The sequence below is a fragment of the Sinocyclocheilus grahami genome, unplaced genomic scaffold, assembly GCF_001515645.1.
Source record: "Sinocyclocheilus grahami isolate Dianchi unplaced genomic scaffold, SAMN03320097.WGS_v1.1 scaffold446.1, whole genome shotgun sequence".
NCBI lineage: Eukaryota > Metazoa > Chordata > Actinopteri > Cypriniformes > Cyprinidae > Sinocyclocheilus > Sinocyclocheilus grahami.
The window spans coordinates 758,820-783,865 of NW_015505625.1; the positions used below are offsets into that span (position 1 = coordinate 758,820).

General features: G+C 36.0%; 1 protein-coding gene across 1 annotated transcript in view; it reads left to right on the forward strand.

The window, feature by feature from the left end:
- Positions 1-2,149: 2,149 nt before the first annotated feature.
- LOC107552324 (RNA polymerase II subunit A C-terminal domain phosphatase-like) overlaps positions 2,150-25,046 on the forward strand; it is a 54,214-nt gene continuing 31,317 nt past the window's right edge. Inside the window, exons 1-3 of the mRNA XM_016234185.1 lie at positions 2,150-2,288; positions 3,864-4,088; positions 10,498-10,654. Of these exons, the coding sequence (XP_016089671.1) occupies positions 3,880-4,088; positions 10,498-10,654 (366 nt within the window). The 5' untranslated portion in view covers positions 2,150-2,288; positions 3,864-3,879. The remainder of the gene's footprint in view (positions 2,289-3,863; positions 4,089-10,497; positions 10,655-25,046) is intronic.

Here is a 25,046-nt window from a genome sequence, read left to right on the forward strand (position 1 = left end):
TATGTCTGAGGGGAACTTACTGTCTTTAGAATAGTGTAGATGGTATTTTTTCTTTTCCTCTTGCCTCTGTATAATGCATATTAAAGTTCATAAGTGCAGCGCTGCTTTGTTTACAGCGGAAACCAAGAAAACGCTTTAAGCGCCGCCTGCTGGCAGAGAGTGCATCTGCATCTCGTTCAGCTCGTCTGCTGTTTCTGTTTCATGCAGATATATTTATGTATAGTTTCACAAAACTGAAGTCAAACCATTCTGTTTTTGCTTCAAATTTAGAAATTATACAATCTAATTTAGATTAAAAACTGCTCATGTTGCATGTATGCAGCATCTTTGTTTGGATAATGATTATTATTATGTTTAATGATTATTAAACATAATTATATCATCGTTTGGAAATGATTGCCTCTAATTTTAAAAGGAAAGAGCACAGACAAAGCCTTATTTTGTTTATATGAAGATATTTCTTTTATTTGTGTTACTTATTTATTTGATTTGGGGCTTGTTTTAAAATGTTAATTTAGTTTTGTCATTTACGTTATATTTCAATTTTGTCATTTAGCAGATGCTTTTATCCAAAGCGACTTACAAATGAGGACAATAGAAGCAATCAAAACCAACAAAAGAGCAATAATATACAAGTGCTATATTAGTATATTATTATAGTGTTATATTTCAATTTCACAAAGAAACATGCAGCATTTTGTCCAAGCAATAATAAAAGGACACATTTATTTATAATTTGTCTTAAACTTAATTTTGTAAAATAAAAAAATAAAAAACGTGAATCGAATCGTGAGTTGAGTGAATCGTTACATCCCTACGAACGACAGTCACATCACAGATCAGATTTCATTTATCACGTGAGGAGAAGCTGACAAAACGAGTGAGGTGAGACAGACAAGACGATGGCAGAAGAGTTTCAAAACGACATGCCAAAGCGCCTGTTTTAAAAATATTTTGGATTTTGAAAAGCCTGTTGACTTCTGCCGTTTATCTAAGGTGATATTGGAAGTTTTTTTTAAGCATTTGTTTCTTCTTTATTTGGTTCCACAGTGTTTGCTGATTTTTTTTATTTATTTAAACTGTATTTTTTATTTTATTTTACATCAAGTATGCCGTGTCTTCAAGCTTTCTTAATCGTTTTGCTAATAAACGTACGTTTCTTATTTATTTTCCACTGTTTACTGATCTTCAGTTTTGTATACCTAAACCTTGTGTAAGTTATTTGTTATTTTATATTAGGCATATAGCATGGTGTATTTGTATTCGTTTTGTTAATAAAAGTTCTATGTTTTTCGTTGTATTTTGTTGTTGCTTGAATTGAATTCAAGCATTGATGGCAAATTGCCGCTAATTTTAAAGTGAAAGTAAAATGCTCATCATGCGTTTAAGCTATTTAAAAGCAAAGGAAAAGAGGGAGAACTCAAAAAAAAATAAAAACAAACAACTGCTTGATGGCAAATTTCCGCTAATTTGAAAGTGAACGTAAAATTCGCATGGTGCTTTTACAAGCTATTTAAAGAGATAAGAGATAAAACTACCCCCCACCCCTGATGATACCGGTATTACCGGTATCACCACACATTGATTAACCTCACCGTCACAACCCTAGTGGACTTTAGTGGCTGTTTGAATGCATTCAACCGCATGAGCGTCCACACTATCAGCACAATCAGGTCGAATGAAATTTTGACTACCTTTGGAAGTAATCAAAACTGGACAAGCTCAAAAAATTTTAGTTCCCATTCACACCTGTATTTAGCATCGTCCACTTGCGATCGGGTTGACCAAAACGCATCTTAATATCAGGTGTAAACGGGGCTTGACATCCGTCATCAGTCCCAAACACTGACTGTGTAAACGTGATCGTAGTGCCCCTGTAGCCTGTGCAATTCCGTTTTATAACTTTGTAGTTTGTAGTTTTATGAACTTTTCAAACTTTGAATGTACTTTCAATAGCCCGGAGCAGTGATTGCATCTTGGCATTTTGCATTTGGTGGTAAACTGTTTTTTTTTTTTAATCCCAGTATTCTTCCGACTACATTTCTTTGCTGCTGATAGTGGAGTGAGAAACATCGCAGAAACATACACATGGAAAGTGTGGTGTAGTTTATCTGAGTTGTTTTTTATGTATGCATGTCTCCGTCAGGTACCGAGAAAGTTCGCCAAGCTCAGGGCTGTAAACATCTCCATGTGGTGAATCCTGAATGGTTGTGGGCCTGTTTGGAGCGCTGGGAGCGAGTCGAGGAGCAACTCTTTCCTCTCAGAGAGGACTATAACAAATCACACAGGTATTTATCTCTCACAGTCTCTCTTTCTCTTCTGTTCTGTCTGTCTGTCCTGCTTTTTTTATCCTTTAAGTTCACTTGTGCCTTTTAGCATAAAGATTGTAAAAACAACATTCTGTTTTGTGGGTATTTTCGGTCGTGACTGCTGAACTTTTCATTGTGCTTTTCACTCGCTGAACTGCAACACTCATGAATAGAATATGACGAAATCTTTCAGCTTGTTCTGACTCCTGCAATATTAAAGAATTATTAGATTAATGATTTACACAAAAATTACTTATTTTGTTCCAAATGCACATGACTTTCCTCTGTGGAACACTAAAGGAGGTGCCTAGCAGATTGTTAAAGGAAAGTGAACTGTGTCCAGGACTGTCATGCAAGATTTTCAGTCTGTTTATCATTTGGCTTCAGAAGGCTTTAAAGCACTACACTATTGAAATGAACTACCTTTGTTACCTTTAAGGCCCATTCACACCAAGGATGATAACTATAATGCTAAAGATACAGTTTTAAAAATCATTCTAAATTTAAAGAATAGCACACTAGGGGTGTCTCCACGATCTGCTTTTGAAGAAATATCGTAGTATCATGCAACAGCGCACATTCTATCAGGTGCAGTTCTGGTGCCAATGCTGTACAATGCCACATACATTCACACCAGTGTCAACTCTGCGATAGAGATACACTCACAGGACACTGCACTTTTTCGCAATCACAAAAGTACATTACTTGCATGTGGTTTAAAGCCTTCCCGGTTAAACATTTCATTCGCGTGCTGTTCTGAGGTTCACAAGGTTTACATATAAACACAGTTGGTTATGTCTAAAATGAAAGTAAACAGTTGAGAGAGAATCGGATGCTTGCAGGTCCTAAAGCGACAGTACTAAACATACCTGTCAACACTCCCGTATTCCACACCCATCCCGTTTTATTTCTCCCGCGAAACTCCCATAATTTGCGTGGCCGAAACCTCGTTATATGAATGATCATATCAATATATTATCCCAAGGTTGTCCAGTTGCCAGATCTTGTGTGAAACGCATCCTACTCACACAATCGATACATCATAAAAATTTCAACCCATTTGTGACCTCAACCTGGCAACCTAAAACCCAGTTGTGCTGTTGATATCTGCGCAGGTAGCAGACGTGGCAATCAAGTGAAATGGGAGAAGACTCGGGTGGTGCTCCAGCGAAAACAAAATATACATGTAAATTTAACTTTAAAAAGTCTATTTGACACATTTCAATTTTGCAAGGAAATTAGAAATAATAAAAGGACACCTTTTCATTTAGAATTTGTCTTAAATCGGATTTTGTAAAAAAAAAAATTGTGGGAAAATCGTATCGTGACATCAGTATCATTAATCGTATCGCATCGTGAGTTGAGTGAATTGTTACATCCCTACTAAAATTCCAAAAGAAGTGTCTAGTTTTATTGTTACTATACAGTACTTTACTCGTCTCCACCTCCAACTGTTGGGACCCGAAAAAGTAAATGTAAAAATGACCACAAACTGTTAGCTTAGGAGGGTTTATTTTTAAGATTAGAGGTTAAATATAACATCTTTTACTGTAGGAGCAGTAGTCCCGCCATGTTTCCAGACATCCCCGGGTCTGTCCCGAAGCCTCTGTTCCAGGCCCCTCCTGTCCAGCAGAAGCCCCTGCCAGCACCGGAAATGAGGACGTATGACCCCGTCACCGGCAAACTAATCCGCCGAGGTCCTCAGGCGTCCCGTCCACCCTCTTATCTGCACTCGCGCGGATCATCCATGTCGGCCAAAGGAGATCTGTCCAGCCTCAGGTACTTCATATGTTTTGTGCATTTATGTTTATGTTTGGCGCAGTTCATACTGATGTTCATCAAATCCAGTCACTGAATATCTGATACAGTAAAGAACTCAAGGTTGTATCAGAATCATGAATATGTATTGCGGGTCTTTTTTGCAGATTCTGCACAATGCATATCATTTTTATTTCTTAAGTGCAAGGGAATGTAATGTTGTATTATATAATGTTTGATTATATATTTATTAGGCGTCTGTATGAAATCCCAGTGGGAAATGTGCGGTCTGTAGCCCGTATGCTGTGCTTGCCTTTTCTTTCCCGGCTAATACTGGATTTCTCATGCAGTCTATTTCACATTAATCTCTAAGCTCTAAATAAAATCTGCGAGAAATAAAGCATTGCGCCTTGGCAGCTCTGAGATTGTGAAACAGAAATTATTAGCAAATTTCATCAGCACCTTTGGCCATTGCTGTGACAAGGGAATAATAAAAACAAGCCTGTAAATGCTGATCGAAAGTGAGGAAGAAAAAAACGTGCCTCCTGTGTCGGCATCTGATGAGGAGAGAAATAAATTAGAAAAGAAATAGTTCACCTTAGGAGCAGTCATTATTTACTCATATGTTGTTCCTTTGATTTACTCTTTGCAGTGGAGTACAGAAGGAAATCTTTTAAAGAATATCCTGCCCACTTTTTTCAGTATAATAAAACTTCAGAAGATGTATGACTTCAGAAGCCTTGGAATATAGCGTTAGTTGTATAGACCGTTAATGGTATGTTAATGGTATGTTTAGTGCTGAGCTCCATACCCAATTAATTTTAAATGTATGTAAAAGAATGGTGAATGTTATTTCCGGTGTTCACATAAAAAAGAGTTTTGCAGGGTCATTCATTCATTCATTCATTTAGCCAGTGTTTAAAACTATCTCCTTACCTTAGCCTGATTCACAACAGTAAGCTTGTAATAATGTTTTCTCATTTGAGTGGTACTAGTAGGTTTTCGCTGGAAATATGAGCATGCCACCGTTCTGCGTCATTTTTACATCTGTAAACATAAAAAAGTCCCAGCTAGTAGGCTATATTGCATGTGATGATGCTGCAGGTGGCGGATCATTTATTGCCTTTTCTCACAGCAGCTGGAATAATTAAATTGATCATTTTGATGGCAGATTGTAATCCAGAAAGAATTATGTGTTAATGATACATGTGATACATGTAATACATGTGAGTGACTGAAATTAGATTATATTCCAGTTTTAAATGTACATCTGATTACAGATACGTGGGATTACACAAGATTTTTATTTCAAAGAGAACCAATTCTAAAGAACATTAATTTGCTTTTTGGGTTAAATTAACAATTTCTTTATATAAAATTCGAATGGTATGACAATTAGAGATTACACTGCAGAACTTGAAATCTACAGGTAACGCTTATACACACAGTCACGCAATGCTGACGTTAAAATTAATAATAATTTGCACGGTTTGATGTGCTATGAGCTAAGTGATAGTTAGATTTAATCACCATTGGTAGCGCGATTTATTGTAATGCCTTTTTTTCCTCAGTTGGTCAGAACAAAAGTGTCAGACATGTTACTCGTTCAGATGACAATATCCAGTGAAAATTCTTATTTGGATCCTACTTCCAAGACATAGAATCTGTGATTCCTAAGTATAAGTATCCTCAGCGGACACATACGCCTCAAAACATTACATTAATTCGTGCTGAGGAGCCGTGCCGACCCACGTAAAGAAGGTGATTCCGCAAATAACTGCAATTGCAGGTTTCAAACAGAGATGCGATAAAGATGCAAAACTTACAGACTGCAGCTTTATGTATACAATTTAATAATTAGAATTTTATTTTTAAATTATTTTAAAATATATTGTTTATTATTGTACATTTTCTCACATTTAAACACAAATCTGCACTAGCGTTTAACAGTTTAGGTCATTAACATTTTTATTTTGAAAGAAATTAAAACTTATGTTGCAAGGACATGCTAAACTGATCAAAAGTGGAAAGACATTTACATAGATTATATAATGTTTGATTATATATTTATTAGGCGTCTGTATGAAATCCCAGTGGGAAATGTGCGGTCTGTAGCCCGTATGCTGTGCTTGCCTTTTCTTTCCCGGCTAATACTGGATTTCTCATGCAGTCTATTTCACATTAATCTCTAAGCTCTAAATAAAATCTGCGAGAAATAAAGCATTGCGCCTTGGCAGCTCTGAGATTGTGAAACAGAAATTATTAGCAAATTTCATCAGCACCTTTGGCCATTGCTGTGACAAGGGAATAATAAAAACAAGCCTGTAAATGCTGATCGAAAGTGAGGAAGAAAAAAACGTGCCTCCTGTGTCGGCATCTGATGAGGAGAGAAATAAATTAGAAAAGAAATAGTTCACCTTAGGAGCAGTCATTATTTACTCATATGTTGTTCCTTTGATTTACTCTTTGCAGTGGAGTACAGAAGGAAATCTTTTAAAGAATATCCTGCCCACTTTTTTCAGTATAATAAAACTTCAGAAGATGTATGACTTCAGAAGCCTTGGAATATAGCGTTAGTTGTATAGACCGTTAATGGTATGTTAATGGTATGTTTAGTGCTGAGCTCCATACCCAATTAATTTTAAATGTATGTAAAAGAATGGTGAATGTTATTTCCGGTGTTCACATAAAAAAGAGTTTTGCAGGGTCATTCATTCATTCATTCATTTAGCCAGTGTTTAAAACTATCTCCTTACCTTAGCCTGATTCACAACAGTAAGCTTGTAATAATGTTTTCTCATTTGAGTGGTACTAGTAGGTTTTCGCTGGAAATATGAGCATGCCACCGTTCTGCGTCATTTTTACATCTGTAAACATAAAAAAGTCCCAGCTAGTAGGCTATATTGCATGTGATGATGCTGCAGGTGGCGGATCATTTATTGCCTTTTCTCACAGCAGCTGGAATAATTAAATTGATCATTTTGATGGCAGATTGTAATCCAGAAAGAATTATGTGTTAATGATACATGTGATACATGTAATACATGTGAGTGACTGAAATTAGATTATATTCCAGTTTTAAATGTACATCTGATTACAGATACGTGGGATTACACAAGATTTTTATTTCAAAGAGAACCAATTCTAAAGAACATTAATTTGCTTTTTGGGTTAAATTAACAATTTCTTTATATAAAATTCGAATGGTATGACAATTAGAGATTACACTGCAGAACTTGAAATCTACAGGTAACGCTTATACACACAGTCACGCAATGCTGACGTTAAAATTAATAATAATTTGCACGGTTTGATGTGCTATGAGCTAAGTGATAGTTAGATTTAATCACCATTGGTAGCGCGATTTATTGTAATGCCTTTTTTTCCTCAGTTGGTCAGAACAAAAGTGTCAGACATGTTACTCGTTCAGATGACAATATCCAGTGAAAATTCTTATTTGGATCCTACTTCCAAGACATAGAATCTGTGATTCCTAAGTATAAGTATCCTCAGCGGACACATACGCCTCAAAACATTACATTAATTCGTGCTGAGGAGCCGTGCCGACCCACGTAAAGAAGGTGATTCCGCAAATAACTGCAATTGCAGGTTTCAAACAGAGATGCGATAAAGATGCAAAACTTACAGACTGCAGCTTTATGTATACAATTTAATAATTAGAATTTTATTTTTAAATTATTTTAAAATATATTGTTTATTATTGTACATTTTCTCACATTTAAACACAAATCTGCACTAGCGTTTAACAGTTTAGGTCATTAACATTTTTATTTTGAAAGAAATTAAAACTTATGTTGCAAGGACATGCTAAACTGATCAAAAGTGGAAAGACATTTACATAGTTAAAAAAGATTTTAAATAGATGCTGATCTTTTGAACTTTCTATTTGTCAAAAAAACATCAGTTTCCACAAAAATATGAAGCAGCACAACTACTTCAACATTGATAATAATAAGAAACATTTATTGAGCAGCAAATCATCATATTAGAATGATTTCTGAAGGATCATGTGACACTGAAGAAATATATTTTAAAATAGAAAACAGTTGTTTCACAATGTTAGTGTTTTTACTGTATTTTGATCAAATAAATGATGAGCCTATGAGACTTCTTTCAAAAACATTATCTTACTGACCTCTAACTATTATCCAATACATATACAAGGTTAAAAGGGTTGAAAAGAATTTGCCACTAAATGTCAAAGAAAAGCAAATGAAAAACACTCATATGCATGATATATATGATAAAAAGTTAAGATAAAGCATTGGCCCAATGTCAGCTGGCCTGCAGCTCTTTCACACTGACCCAACCACAGCCGGCAAGCCTTGATGAGCCCTGGGTTTATAACAGCATGAGGCGGAGTAAACAATGGAAATTTGGGTTTTTTGTTTTCTTTAATGCCATTTTCATATGAATAATGCAAATCTGCTGTCAGGGCTTCCTTCCTGTTATTTGACAGTTACAGTAGACAAGTAACTTCAATTTATCAGTTTTTATAAAAGTTATTCTGTGGTTTGAGGCAACAGCAGAAAACCTAATTTTTTAGGTGACCGAAACAAATCCACTGAAGGTTCAGAAATGAGCTTATTAGCATAGTAATGATTCCAATGTGCTGTTTATAATCTGTCTTCGAAGCTGTTTACGCTCTATTTTTTACCACTCATATTCTCTTTTCCACGCTGTTCCATAACCTGCATGTCAGTTGTGACATTTGAATGAGTGGCATGCTGTAAAGTGGCAAAACAGCATATTTCCATTATAATCAGAAAAAGTTGCCTGCACTTACACACTAAAATGCCCCTATATACTTAAGTGAAATTGAAGAATGAACAAAATTAGGCCGAAAAGGAATTCATTTGGAGTTTGTTTCTGTAGTTCGAAATTGCTTGCCAAAATGACCTTTTAAGATCTCCATTTCTGTTTTGATTCCTTTTTTGATGTGGAAATCACACGGGTCTCCGGGTTAATTTCTTCTATAATTTCTCAATTGTCGACACAATCATTTTCTGTTTAACTTTAGCGTAGAAATTCTGTCGATACCTAAAATGCTAAAAAAGAATTGTAGGGATGCATGATATTGTTGTTGTTTTTTTTGGCGATATCCACTATGTCGACATCGGCTATCGGCCAAAATGGAGTTGAAAAATATCAATAGCGATATACATTTCCTTTTGTTTAGAAACAACACCAAGTCTCTCCTGTGCAGAGATTATAAACAAATAATTTTTGTTTTGGTTACTTTTGCGCATGAACTAAATAAAGAACAATAATAAAGTTATTTTCATAATGAGAGTACATTTAAAGCTTTGAAAATAAATGATCTAAAGCAAACGAGTTTTAAAAATGTGAAAACTTTTAGAGCTCGTAGTATTTAACTTTTCATAAGCCGTTTGGGGAAATAATTACACATTATTGAATAAACCTGTGTATACCACTGAAAGTGTGAAAGACATAAACTCTTAAAAATAAAGGTGCTTAAAAGGTTATTCACAGAAATTGATTCCATAAAGAACCAGTCAGTCAAAGGTTATTTAAAGAACCATCTCTTTCTTAACTTTTTATGATCTGAAGAGACTTCTTTCACCACAAAGAACCTTCTGTGAAATGTAAAGGTTCTTCAGAGGTTAAAGTTTCTTTATGAAACCATTTCAAAAAAAGGTTATTCTATGGCATCGTGAAGCACCTTTATTTTTAAGAGTGTATGACAACATTTACAGGATGCATTGATGAGGAGCCCAAACTACACTCAGTGGCCAAGTGATGCTTATGGTCCATGATATTGGTACAGATTCTGTGTAATAAACAATGCTTGACTGTAAATTTCAAGTTGTAAAAGACATTTAGTTCCCACTTTATGCGAACCTTAGTTCCCAGGTCACCTACAAGATGGATTAAAATGCTGATAAAGTCAAGAAAAGATGAGACATAAACACATGACAGTATGATTGAAATGTTAAAATGTAAAATAATAAAATAAATAAAACACGTTTATTCTGTGGCATCTAAAAAATAATTTGGCGCCTAAGTTTGTTTCTTATAGGAGCCAATGGCTCCTTACTCGATTTTTTAGTTTGGAGCCCTGCTCACATGTAGTGAGGTTAATCGGTTCAGACGCTGTCTGCGCTGACCATCTATCTCCATGTTGTGGCTCCTCTGAAGGAAGTGGAGATGTGATTGAATGTTTGTTGTCTGCTGTGGACAGGTTTGGGCTGTGTGTGTGTTTGATTTGCTCTCGATTGGTTTTTAGGTGTTGCTCAGACCGGGGGAGCCGCTGTCCTGCTTTGGTGTTCTGTCAGAGCAAACTCAGCCAGTTTTGCTTGATAAACATATTTCAGCCAGTGACTGATTACAGCAGCCGCTGATCTGTAGTGTGCATGTTGAGCAATTGATTGTTTCTGTGTTTGCTCAGGTCAGCTCAGGGGTCTCAGCAGACGGATGAGGCTGCAGGATCAAGTCCTGATGATGAGCAGCCAGGACCTTCCCGCAGGAAACGACAGCCCAGCATGTCTGAAACCATGCCGCTCTACACACTCTGCAAAGAAGACCTGGAGAGCATGGACAAAGAGGTTAAACACTCACACTTTCTTAGCTAAATGAGGACATTGCATAGACTTCAGATGTTTATATACGTTAGTTTTACTAGTTATAAAAAGTATGAAGTCAGAAGAAGTAAGAAAAGTCAGAAGAAGTAAGTCCCACACTTTATATTTCTTGTGGTTATTTGCAAATTGACTTTCCTCTTCCATGGAAGAGAGGGGCGGGGTCAGCAGAGCCCATTAGCATTTCAAGAGGCATGCACCGAAACGGGTCGCTGTGTTTTTGACAGGTAAAAAGTATGTTGTTCTACACTACCATTGAGAAATTTTAACCAAAGTATGGTTGCAGACATTTCATGAAGACCCTAAAGAATCATACCAACTTGTGGAAAATGGGCATCCGATGTACCGTTTAAAGTCAGATTTAGTTGGATCTATTTTCATTTTTTTTCTTTGGGTGTCCTTTTAATGTTGATTCTTTTGTTTGATTGCTGTGCTGATGTCCTGCTTGACATTTGTGTTGATAGTTTGTGTACTGAAATGTTTACGGTGGCGTTACATGTTTAATTCATGACCGAGCCACAGTTACATTCCTCCCCCCACACAAAGCTTTTAAGATTCATAAAAGCTCATTAAAAATCCTGAACAAATATCCTGAAGTCATTCCCTGACGATGAGCCAATGTTAATCACCCTCTGAGATCAGGAGGTGCTGAATATTAATGCCGAGACTGTTTGAAGAGGACATGTAAGAAGCAAATTACTGTGATCATAGCAAAGTGCAGATTGAACTGCTGAAAATTAAAATGAAGTCCCTGCCTGATAAAAATTTATTTACCAAACTGGAAGTTGAGGAATTAAAGATATTAGGAATGGAGCACTAGTGCTTTGAGCACACTACTATTTAGTGCTTTGCTGTTTATTCACCCTCATGTTGTTCCAAACCTGTGTGAGTTTCTTCCTTCTGTGGAACATAATAGAAGGCATTTAAAAGGGATAGTTCATCCAAAAATAAAAATTCTGTCATTAATTGCTCACCCTCATGTCGTTCCAAATCAGCAAGACCTTTGTTCGTCTTCGGAACACAAATTAAGATATTTTTTATGAAATCCGAGAGCTTTCTGACCCTTCATAGCAATGAGACTGAAACGTTCAAGACCCAGAAATAGTCCATGTGAAATCAGTGGTTCCATCGTAATTTTATGAAGCTACGAGAATACTTTTTGTGTAAAGAAAACAAAAATAATGACTTTATTCAACAATTTATTCTCTTTCATATCTGTCTTTGCCACACGTTCACAAGTTTCCAAAATTTCTGGAATATTTCTGAAATTTACTAGAAATGTTCCACCTTTTTGCAACCCTATTTGTGTAGCCTAAGTAATTTGTTATATTAGGCATATAGCATGGTGTATTTTTACTAGTTTTGTTTATAAAAGTTTTATGAGTTTGACTTTGTATTACTTTGTTGCTTGAATTGAATCAACGCCAAATTGCTTCTAATTTGAAAGTTGAAGTAATATGCACACGGCGCTTTTACAAGCTATTTAAAAGCAAAGGAAAGCGAGGATAAACGAAAAGTGAGGAAAGCCCCCCCCCCCCAACGCCGATAGCGGTATTACCGGTGTCGTCACACGTCGATTAACAGATGGGAAAATTTCCTCACCGTCACAATCCTAATGTCACATGGACTGTCTATGCAGGGTCAGAAAGCTCTAGGGTTTCATTAAAAATATCTTAATTTGTGTTCCGAAGAGGAACGAAGGTCTTGGGTTTGGAATGACCTAAAGAGTGAGTAATTAATGAAAGAATTTTGTTTTTGGGTGAACTAACCCTTTAAGAATGTTGGTGACCAAACAGTTGCTGGTCCCCATTGACTTCCATAGTATAGAAAAAAATATGGAAGTCAATGGCTTAGGGCTGTGCAAAAAAATCTAATATGATTTTCATGCGCATCTCCTCAGTAAAGCCGCTCCTGTGATTAGTAGTAAATCTCCAGCACGTGCTTTCAGATGAAGTGGCATTTACTGCACAGAGCCGTAGATCACTGACAAGCTACACAAAATCGCGTTCAAAATCGCAGGCGATCCATTGCCGATTTTGAACGCGATTTTGTGTGACTTGTCAGTGAACTACGGCTCTGTGTAGTAAATGCCGCTCCATCTGAAAGCATTAGTTTACTACTAATCACCAGAAGTGGCTTTACTGACTAGATGCACATGAAAATCGCATTTGATTTTTTGCACAGCCCTACAATGGCTACTGTCAACTGTTTGAATACCAACGATCTTCTTTTGTGTTCAGCTGAAGAAAGAAATTCATGCAGGTTTGGAACAACAGGGTGAGTAAATGATCACAAAATGATGATAATTAAATTTTTGGATGAATTATCCCTTTAAAAGTGAAGTCATGAAGAGAAGCGTTTTCACATGAAGAACAATAATGGGCAAACTGGGCGCTATCTTTCTGTCGGTGTGCTGGATCAGTGTTATTGCAGTGTGATATGAGTCTTTGCACTTGTATTGCTTTGCTTATTTATGAGCACATTTCCGTACAGCCTTCCTCTTCTGACCTTGCTCTTCGTTTAAGGTCATCTTCATGCTGACTGGCTCTGCTTTATTAATGATTTTATCTGATCTTTAAAATTGGTCATGGGTGTGTGATTATAAAAAAGGTGTGCTTGAAATGATGAACCCTGCATGGAATATTTCTTTTATCCCAGCTTTGTTGCCGTCAGCTACACTTTCATAGCTCAAAGTGCTGTATATGGAATGAGGTTTTTTTTCTTCACCTTTTTTCTTTTGCATTTGTCTTGTCTTTTTCCACTTTTTCTCTGAAGTGTGAAAGAGAAAGGTGTGCCTCATGGCTCTCTCTTAAAACCACTGACCTAGAAACACCGCTTCAGAGCTTCTTTGACTTCTTTCTCATTTGTCAGCCTGTCTCAGTTCTCCGCTTAGCAGTTATAACATCTCAGCAGTCCATGTCAGAAATCCTGTCACTGCTGACGGTGTTCATAACAGCCGTGTTGCGCTTCCCAGGTCAGATAGCTTCATTTTTTTCCTGTTCACCTTCAGGCTCACTCACATGGATGAAACTAAGCTGTGTCTTACCTTTAACGCAGCAGTGGCTTCAACACAACGGCATTGGTTTGATCACTCATAGGCACATTTTTAAATATATGCTTTGATATTGCCTCTTGCACAGTTGTAAATTTATCCGCTTACATTTTGTGCAAACATTTGGACTTTTAATTGTACTTTTTGTAAAAATTTATGTAATGTAATCTTCAGTGTGCATTTTAAGGGAAATTTGATTTTTAAATGTAAAATTCAATAACAAGAATTCTAAACTGTAAATCATATAAAACTTGAACCATGTAAGACATAAAACTTAAACCCTACAAGACACAGGGCATTTGTCATTTTATATCTGCAACATATTTCATGATACCCGAAAAGGAAGTTTTAATGGATAAAGTGTTCTCTATTTGTTTCTTCTCTTTTCATGTTTTATCATTTAAGACATTTCTATCTTCTTTTTATTCCGTGAAAGCTTGATCCCTTTGCCCATAGGGATTTCCTGGAGCGTCATCAGTTCTGTTGCTTCTGTGATGCATATGTGGAGTTTCCGCCCTCCAGCTTCCAGTATGAATGAAACAGATTTACATGTGTTTATAGCGTTCAGTAATGGCCAATCAATCCTATTTTGGGAAAAAATAATAGTTCTTTTAAAATAAATTTGAAGTAGACATATGATTGTGTAGACATATGTTTTTCTTCAGTGTACTGAAATTTGTTTTAAATTTGTTTTAAAAATCACGTTTCGCAAAAAAACAAAAACACTGATGTGCCAAGCCATCAGAACCGAGCCGTGGTAAAAACCCGAGGTATGTATTGAACGTGGGCTGACTGTATTGTTTCATACCTATTACATAGCCTCAAGGACCTTTGCAAAAAATTTTAATATACAGATTTGTATGTGCGCATGAGAAACCATTAAACAATGCACACTGAGCCACCTGTTGTGTCATCTGCCTATTTCACGGTGTGGATTCTTGGCCAAGAGACCTAAGGCCTTGAAATTTTACATACTGCCCTAATGAAAGCCAAATTTTGAACTCTTTTTTTTATAGACCCTTGAACTTGGCAAATAGGACAAAAGAAAACAGCCGTATTATGCCATCAGCCTATTTTGAGTCATGGTTTATTCGCCACCACAGAGGAAATTGAGCAAGTAGATCTCTATTAATTCATGTGCATTCATGCTCTCGTTTTATTCATAGTAAGATGACAGTGATACACAATGGAAATAGGTTATATAAAACTAGAAATTGTAATGCATAAGCATGCATTCTTGTGTGCATGCAAAAGTCAGTATTTATTTATTTATATTTTAGGGCATTAGTTCTCAACCTTTTTACCCATTATCCAGGTCCCTCACTGCCACCCATCAAATAAAACATTCTAAATGTCTTCACTGAACATTACAGTTGATTATTATTATTTTGTGTTTATAATGGGTACTGTTATTTTCACAGTACCATTCAAATGTATGGGGTCATTTTGATTTTTAAGAAATTACATTAATTTAAGGATCCATTGAGTTGATCAAAAAAGACTGTGAAGAACTTTTTTTTTACAGTGAAATATTTGAAAATAAGTGTAATAAGATTAATTTACAGAGTTTTTAAGCATGCTGGTGATTTTCATTACTACAGCTTCAATTATGTTGAGATCTGATATACCTTGCCCCAAATTTAAAAAGAATTTATTTTATATCCACGCTATAATGATTTCTGAAGGCTCATGTGACACCGAAGACTGGAGTAATGATGCTAAAAATTCAGCTTTGATCAAAGGATATTCAAAAAGTTGTTTTAAATTGTAATATTTCACAATATTATTGTATTTACTGATTATTGATCAAATAAAAATTCCCTCAGTGAGCACAAAAGACTGCTTTAAAAAATATAAAAAAAATCCTGTTTAGAATATAACCACTGGGGCATTTTTAAAAAAGAGATTTTAGTTTGTTCTTCTGTTCCTGTAACTCTTGAACATCCTTTTACTGCTGTCATATGTACGGATGTTTTCAGCTAACTTTCAGTGAAAAATATCATTTATCCCTTAGTTTTAGAAAATAAACATTAGATAGTAGCCATGGTAATTTTGGTGGGTAAATACCATATTTACACATGCAAATGGAAGAAATATAAACCCTCTTTTACTATATTTCATAAATTGTGTGACAATATTTATATATAAAAATAACTTTGCTTACAAATACTTTAAAGTACAACCCCAATTCCAGAAAAAGTTGGGATGTTTTGTAAAATGCAATAAAATCAAGAACCTGTGATTTGTTAGTTCTCTTTAACTTTTATTTAATTGACAGAAGTACAAAGAAAATATTTCCATTGTTTTTGCTGACCAACATAAATGCACTTTATAAATATAAACACATTTCGATTTTGATGGCTGCAACACACTCCAATTAAGTTTAGACAGAGGCAAAATAAAAATAAAAAGGCTATAGAATATCCAAATTAAATTGAACGGTTTTGAAACCGTTCAAGAACTGGTAATAGGCCAGGGTATCATGTTTGGGTATAAAAGGATCATCTCAGTCTTTACAAGCAAAGCTGGATCATGGCTCATCACTTTGTGCCAAACAAATCAAAAATCACATTTCTCGATGCAAAATCGCAAAGCATTTAGGTCTTTCACCAACTACCATACTGTGAAAAGATTCAGGGAATCCAGAGAAATCACAGAACATGTAGAGCAAGGCCTCAGTTGAATGTGCTTTACCTTTGAGCCCTCAGATGGCATTGCATGAGAAACCATCATGCTTAAATGAGTGTTAAATATTGCCACATGGGCTCAGCAGTACTTCAGAAAATCACTGTAATTTACCACAGTCTGCTGCTGCATCAATAAATGCAACTTGAATATCTGTTACTGAAGGAGAAAGCTATCAATTTTATGCAGTGATAACACCAGATTCTCTGGACCAGAGCTCATCTCAGATAGTCTAAAAGACACAAAAATGTGTGCTGTGCTCAAATGAGTCCACATTTCAACTTGTTTCTTGGGGAAAATGATGTTGAGTTCTGAGTCCCAAAGACCAAAGGGACCATCCAGACCTTCATCAGCGACAGATGCAAAAGCAAACGTCTGTCATGGTATGGGGGTGCAGCAGAGCAAACAGCATGGGTGACTGGCATATGTGTTAAGGTGCCATTGATATGGAGGCATATATTGGAATTGTACAGAGATATATACTGCCATCAAGATAAAGTCTTTCATGGGAAGTCTATGGTTATTAGATCAAGACAATGCCAGGTCTCATTCTGCATGTGCTATAACAGCATGCTTTCGTAGACGCATGTGACTGACTGGCCTGCAGATCTGTCTCCTATTGAACATGTATGGCCCATCATGAAAAGCAGAATCAGACAACGATGACCACAGACTGCTGAGCTTCTGAAGTCTTGTATCTAGACTAAATTGTTCAAACTTGTAAAACTTTTAACAATTAGTATCCTCGTATTCCCAAACAATGAAACATTGTAATTAAAAGGAAAGTTGATGTGACACGGTGTTAAACATGCCTCTGTCCCAACTATTTTGGAGTGTGTTGCAGCCACCAAAATCAAAATTAGTTTATATTTACAAAAAAAAATTAAGTTGGCCATTGAAAACATTGGATATTTTTCTTTGTACTTCTCAGTCAATTAAATATAGGTTAAAGAGAATAAACACATTTTCTTGATTGTATGGCATTTCACAAAATGTCCCAACTTTTCTGGAATTGGTGTTGTAGAAAGATGGGAAACATATGCTTCTCATTTTCAAAGTAGTTATTATTTTAGTGCAGTCCTGATTTATATCTTTGTTATACGAGTTAATAATTAAATTGATATTTTTGTTATTATCAATTAAATTTCAAATCTTACTTTTTTGTTGTTGTGGTGTGCCAGCTATAATAATAAAATTAATGACTATTTCTTGAGCAACAATCAGCATGATTTCTGAAGGATCATGTGACATTGAAAGCTGGAGTAATATAACATTTTAAAATATATTCAAATAGAAAGCAGTTCTTTAAAATTGTAGATTTACTGTTTTTACTGTAGGCTATTTTCTATCAAATAAATGCAAACTTACTGAACAGAAAAGATTGGTTTCAAAACCATTAACAAATCTTATTGACCTTTTTTTGAATAGTGGCATAGGCTATATTTTATTTATAATATATATCTTTAAAAGCATGTATTTTAACCCATATATAACATTGAATGGCACATGACATTCATGACATATTTGATTTGATTGGACTTGAAATATTATCACAAGTTTCAAAAGTAGAAAAAAAGCCACATGAATATAAATTAGGCTATATTTATGAGCGTTGAATAAACTCTTTAGAAATTTGTCAGTCAGCAAACAAAAAGCATTTATATAAATTTTTCTAAACAAGAAAAAGCATCTCATGCTTTATCGTGTCTAAATGCATATTGGTTTTATGGGAAGTTCAGCAGCTGCGCTACGGAAAGCCGAGCGAACACTAAAGTAAAGAGTCATTGCTATGGAAATGATACACCGTCTAGTCTAGAAGCGGTAGTATTGGTATAACACTACTACACCGGGCGCGACAAAGTACATTGATACCGTTATATCAGTCGTTAAGAACTGAGCACAAGCGCTACAGTAAACGGATGCCGCATTCTTTGGTGTAAATTCACCGTAACCAAATGCCCCCCCCCCCCTTGAGAAACACTATTTTAGGGACTATGTATGTTAATGTCACTTTGAGAAAATCAATGAAAAAAACCCTGAGAAGGTACAAATATTTACAGATGACTATAAAATATACCAAATGTAAAGCTGAAGATAACGCTGTATGAACAATTTATGTTAAATATGGTCTGAAAATCTACTGAGAGGTTTGGAAATTTTAGTCTGGAAAAGTATGGAATTTTGAAATGAAAAACGTGTAGGTAATAATATTTCACAATATTAAATTTTTTACTGTATTTTTGTTAAATTAAATGCAGCCTTGGTGAGTATGCACTCTCAGAAAAAATATATATACAAAAGCAGTCACTGGGGCAGTACCTTTCAAAAAGTTCAAATATTTACCTTTACAATGCTAATATGTACACTTTAGGTACTAATACGTACCTTTAAGGTACTTTTATGCATCTTTTGGGGGTAAATAAGGTACAAATTTATACCTTTTGAAAGGGCACTCTCCCAGCGACAGCTTTTATACCTTTTTTTTCTGAGCGTTTAAGAGACGTCTTCCATAAAATGTAAAAACTTTATTGACCACAAACTTGTGACTGGTCGTGCATATTATTTTAAATTGATTATATTGACAAGTGATTATAAAAATACCTGAACATTTTAATCCCTAGTACAAGATGTTTTGCTGGGAGTTGAACCCATGACCTTAGCATTGTCATGCTTTGCCAATTTAGCTATATATGTGATCAGTAAGCTGCCTTTGAACAAGTAATATTGTTCCTTGTTAGGGTAAAGTTTGGCAAACTACTACTTTTCAGTGCTGCATCTTGCTGGTTCAGCTGATTTTTTCTCCACACTGCTGCCTGTCACTTCGGAGAGTCGTGCTAGGGTGAACACAGAGTATAAACACCTCTCAGGGCACATGCAGTCTGCTGTGCTTCATGCCACAACCAATATGTCAGGCATAAACAATGTTTGACTCAAGAGCTCGACAGTATCCCAAGATAATGTTAATTTATTTTATATCCACGCTATAATGATTTCTGGAGGCTCATGTGACACCGAAGACTGGAGTAATGATGCTAAAAATTCAGCTTTGATCAAAGGATATTCAAAAAGTTGTTTTAAATTGTAATATTTCACAATATTATTGTATTTACTGATTATTGATCAAATAAAAACTCCCTCAGTGAGCACAAAAGACTGCTTTAAAAAATATAAAATCTTCCCGACTTTAGAACAATGGTGTATAATATATCTTGCAATCATGCACAGTGGCTTTGCACAAAAATAATGCATGTTGTTAATTTAAAAAGTCGTGTTTTATGGTGAAGTGTGATTTGTATGTTTACTAGAAGTATCCATGGTGACAGGCATGGCATCTAATATCAAAATGACTGAGAACATCAAGCTTTAACAAGCTCCAGCTTTATAACAACTTTCTATTTAGGGACTTTATTTAGACCGTAAATCCCTTTCAGTAAAATATCCTGACATAGAGATCCTATAAAATATCATTCACATGAGGCTGCAGATGTAAAACCTGTTCTGTATCTGTTCCTAAGCTCATTTTCTAGCAGCCTAACGGGGGTTTTGTAGAGTAGCCCCCCTTACTCACCAAATATGACATCTCCGGTGAGGTGCAGGAAACCACAGCATTATTATTCTGGGACTTTGCGAATTGGGATATTGAGGGGGTTAGTCCTTTGTTCACCAGACCCGCTGAATGGAAGTAGAATAGTTTCTATATTTAGTGTGTGGAGAGAGCTGTAGCAGGCTTTTAATAAATGAGAAAGCTGAGGTTGATTGAACGTAAATTGCTATTTAAAAAGTCACACATTTGAGGGAGCCGTTCATATGTACTTTTTGCATGGCTGCATGGAAGTAGGAATTAACTTGTTGAAGGTCTGTTGTGGACACTGGTAGCACTAATGTTTTCCTATCATGCATTGCAAAATAGATTTCTGTCCCTCACAGGCTCTTTAAATGTGAAGAATATGTTGACCCGAGTTAAAGCAAATGTTAATTGTTACTTCCAAAATCATTCAGAGAAGGTTTGAATTAGGGCTGCACGATTGATCACATGCGATATTTAACGCGCATCTTATCAGTAAAGCCGGTTACATCAGTAAAGCTGATTACAGAACTGGCTTTCTGACAAGATGCGCATTAAATATCGCATGCGATTTATCGTGCAGCCCTAGTTTGAATGGTTTTGTAATGGCGTCATCATCCTCAGTTGTTTTTCCACTTTCTCTCATAGTCATGACTTGTCCTCCGGTAGGAGACGGGCTGAATGAAAATACAATTTCAGTCTTTGCCAGCAGGTGGCACTTATGAAACCGCAATAAAACAGCGTTTCCTTGGTTGCCGCTGTAAACAAAGCAGTGTAGCACTTATTAACACTGTTTAAATGCATTATAGAGGCAAGATGAAAAGAAAACACCATGTAAACTTTTTTGAAGACAGTCAGTTCCCCACAGAGATACATTCATATAAACCCTCAATTCAGAAATCAGTTGAAAACGTCCAGTTGACTGGTAGGTGTATCTGTACTACACTGTAAAATTTGTTAAATATATAGATTAATAATTGTTAAAACTATGACGGGCTGAATGAAAATACAATTTCAGTCTTTGCCAGCAGGTGGCACTTATGAAACCGCAATAAAACAGCGTTTCCTTGGTTGCCGCTGTAAACAAAGCAGTGTAGCACTTATTAACACTGTTTAAATACATTATAGAGGCAAGATGAAAAGAAAACACCATGTAAACTTTTTTGAAGACAGTCAGTTCCCCACAGAGATACATTCATATAAACCCTCAATTCAGAAATCAGTTGAAATAAAACAAAAACGTCCAGTTGACTGGTAGGTGTATCTGTACTACACTGTAAAATTTGTTAAATATATAGATTAATAATTGTTAAAACTACAAAGTTACTCGCCAAGATGGGTATGTATTTTTTTTGTACATTTTGTATGTATTTGTCTGTTCAAGTGCAAGAATGCGCACAGTACACACAGAACACGCGAGTGCGTGAGTATAGAATGTAGTCGTCTTTAGCATCTTTCTTGAATGCTTTAAAATCGCTGTGAATTTAATAATACGTGGCTCAACTTAAGCACCTTCTCAAAACAGTTCTGAAGCATGCTTTTTGTTCATGTTTGCTGACAGACACCAGTGTTTCCCACAGACTTGCAAATGCAACTTCATTCTCTGCCAGCAGGAGGCGCTGTTGGAGCGGGAGATATAGCGGTTTCCCCGGTAACGGCTGTAATCAAATAAACACTACTTTATCAGGCATTACAGTAAAGACGAAATGAAAATGACATCGAAGCTTTTCTCAAGACGGTCGGTTCTTTTCAAAGATACATTCATATAAAAGCACCCGCGCTGCATTTTAATTTTGAAACGTGCAGTGCTCTGTTTATTCAACAAAGTATAAGCCTTTTGGAAAATAACTAAATGTATGGGAAACACTGGACACTGCTATAAGTCAAATGGCCAAGTGATAACAAAAATAAAAGAGTTCACACATATTACACAGCCTGCTGCTCATAACTGCTTAAGACTCGCTGGCCACGAGCGATGACATCGTGGAGGCTATTGTCGGTCCCACAGACGCATTTCATGAGAAAAGTTAAGGTGCATGTTATAATCAGTCCAGAAGTTTCGTCTGAATTGCATGTGTTTCTACTTTCACATGCAAATAACTTGTTGCACTTATGAATATGATAACTTTCCGGCATCAATTCTATAGGGTAAAACGTAATTCCGCTTTCGAAACGGTCTGCTTTTCCCTGCCATCATTAGCTGAAGCTGTGTGTGAACAAGAAGCGGCTGCAGAGTGTGAGTTGCTCCGTCTCTCACGCAGGCAGAGAGAGATTCTCCGGCGTTCCGCAACGCTTAGCTGCCTGCAGAGGCACCTGCCTATAAATTGGCCTAATTTGCAGCACAATCGGCTGATGCCGATTAATTAAAAAATTCAAAAAAATCGGCCGTTTAATCGGTCGACTTCTACACGATAAGCTTAGTGACGATGCAGCAGTGGCTCGATCGGGCCAGTGACAAATACGTCAACTGCCCCGAGCGTCTTTCCTGCTGGCCCCAGGCCATTGGGCAGTCCTTATTGTTGAGCCCTGGCAACCAATCAGAACATCCATATAGCCCTATTGATCTCTTGGATGTGCATCAACTGTTATGTTTTTCTATGTGGCCGGTAAGTGCCAGAGGATTATTTTATCATTTATTTATTACTTTATTTCAGAAGTATATATATATAATCTATGTGTTATTCTGAGTTAATGCGGCCATTCAAGGTTGGGTTGGTCCTGAAACATCACCATTAAAGGGAAAGAAATGCACGTAAGCCTGAGGGCTCTGAATTTTGAGGTGGGCAGAAATCATGTGTTTTCAAATGTCATCCTGCTTCTATTAGCTCTGCAGCCCAAATGTCTTTGGCATTCTTCAGTGTTCAGAAAGCTTTGGATGAAGAAAAAAAGAAATCCCTAATTGGCTGCTTGGCAGTTATCATATTGTGGTGCAAAACTCGATATTGAAATGTCACTAGTGAACCACAGTCCCAAAATCACAATGTGGTTTGCCAAGAAGCATTTTAGGACTTTGAGATCAATGACGTGCACGTGGCCTACATGACCTTTCTCATCCAGACACCTTACTATCTTGTCTAGCAGTTTGCAGTGTTTGATGGGAATATACCACAACTCAACCGCTCAAATGTTAAGTCCTGTATCAGATGAGGCAGAATGTTTAACGTACAACAATTTATTGGCCAGCAGTTTGAAATGGTTATTTCTTTGGCTTAATGTCCTCGTGCCATGTGGGGGGAAGAGATATGTCTGAGGCAATATGTTATTGAATCTGTTGATGTTTTCTCAGTGGGAGGCAAAGATTTGGTCAGATATACACGCTTCCACACATCGTGGCATTCATTTTCCAAACAACAACTGCTGCATACTCTTGTCTGATTGTATCAGTTGAGTTGTTTGCTGTGACCAGAGAATAGGCGGTTTGGGTGCTTTAGAAATGTGTTCATGGTTTCCGCTGCTTCCTGATGAGATCTGATACGCGTTGCTGTTTCAAATTTGTGTGTAATTTACCCAAGGCATCGCACTTGTAAAAAGGGATTTTGCAGATTAGATTTTTACTTTAGGAAAAATGGTCTACAAAGAGATATGGAAATAAATATTGAATGCCAGCTTTCAGCAACAGCCACGCATTGTCATCGGTTAGTTTCCAAGTTAAATCAGTTTGCGATAAGATCCTATATTGCGCTGGCCAATCACTGGCTCTAGAAAGAGATCCAACACCATCTCTCTGGAAAAGAGGTAGAGATTTGGGAGTGAGGTTTTTCATTTAGGTTAGTAGACAACTATGGCTGCAGGATATTGGGAAAAACTGACATTACAATTTTGCGATATGACAAAGAATTACAAGAATTTTCATCAGGGGACTTGAATAGCTCTATTTGGAAAGAAATAATCATTCTAGCATGATTGGGGTGATTTTGTTGGAGAAAATAATGGAAAATAAATAGCATGAGCCATCCTTTTAGGGCTGAACGGTTTAGAAAAAAAAGTGAAAAGTTTGGGTGTTCACATTTTATGTTTACTCTGCACGAAAACCAACTCAAACCTCTTTCAAGGCCAGGATACACCAAGCTGACTTCAAAGAACTATTTGTTTCTTATTTCTTGTAAGTTAAAAGGCAGATTTTTGCTCAGATCCATTAATTGTGGGTTTTAAACTACTCTATGGTCAGAACATAACAAACACTTAATGTTTTTGCATTCTTTACACTTCTCCAGTCATTTTTCCTTAACAAAATAAATATATTTATATAAAAAAACGAATTTCTTAGTTTCTGCTTGTTCAAATGAGTGATATGGTTTCAAATCATGAAACAGGTTTGTGTTGTTTGACCTTTTGACCTTGTTTGTATCTTCAGCACAGTTTGCAGTGCATGCTGCAATATTAATATTACATTTTTACATTTGATAACATTTGACAGTATTAGCTTGAGTTAGGATGCAGATGTAAATTTGTTCATTATCAAAAACCGCAACATCTGTAAAAAAAAAAATGGTAACAACCTCATTTTTATTTGGTGAAATTTAGTTATTCTGATTGTTTGAGTTTTATTCAAATTAACCACCGGGCTTCCATAGTAGCATACACTAGATCATGATAACCACAGTTAAAGCCACACATGTAGCACCTCAATACTACGGTAAAACTATATCTTTCTGGTTTCTAGGTATTTGTATGAAAAACAGTAGTCTAAATACATTTAGTATAAATGCACAAACAGCTTAATCACAAAAAATACTGTTAATATATTCCATTACTTCAATACATTTAATACATGTCTACATTAAAAATATAATAAAATTTTATATGAATAGCCCACGTCATCAAAGTCAGGCAACACAACCCTGTTTCATGATTTGAAACAATATCTATTTATTATTTATTTATTTATTTAGTCATTTAGCAGACGCTTTTATCCAAAGCAACTTACAAATGAGGACAATAAAAGCAGTCAAAATGAACAAAAGAGCAACAATATATAAGTGCAAATGACAAGTCTCGGTTAGCCTAACACAGTACACGTAGCAAGGTGTATATATATATATATATATATATATATA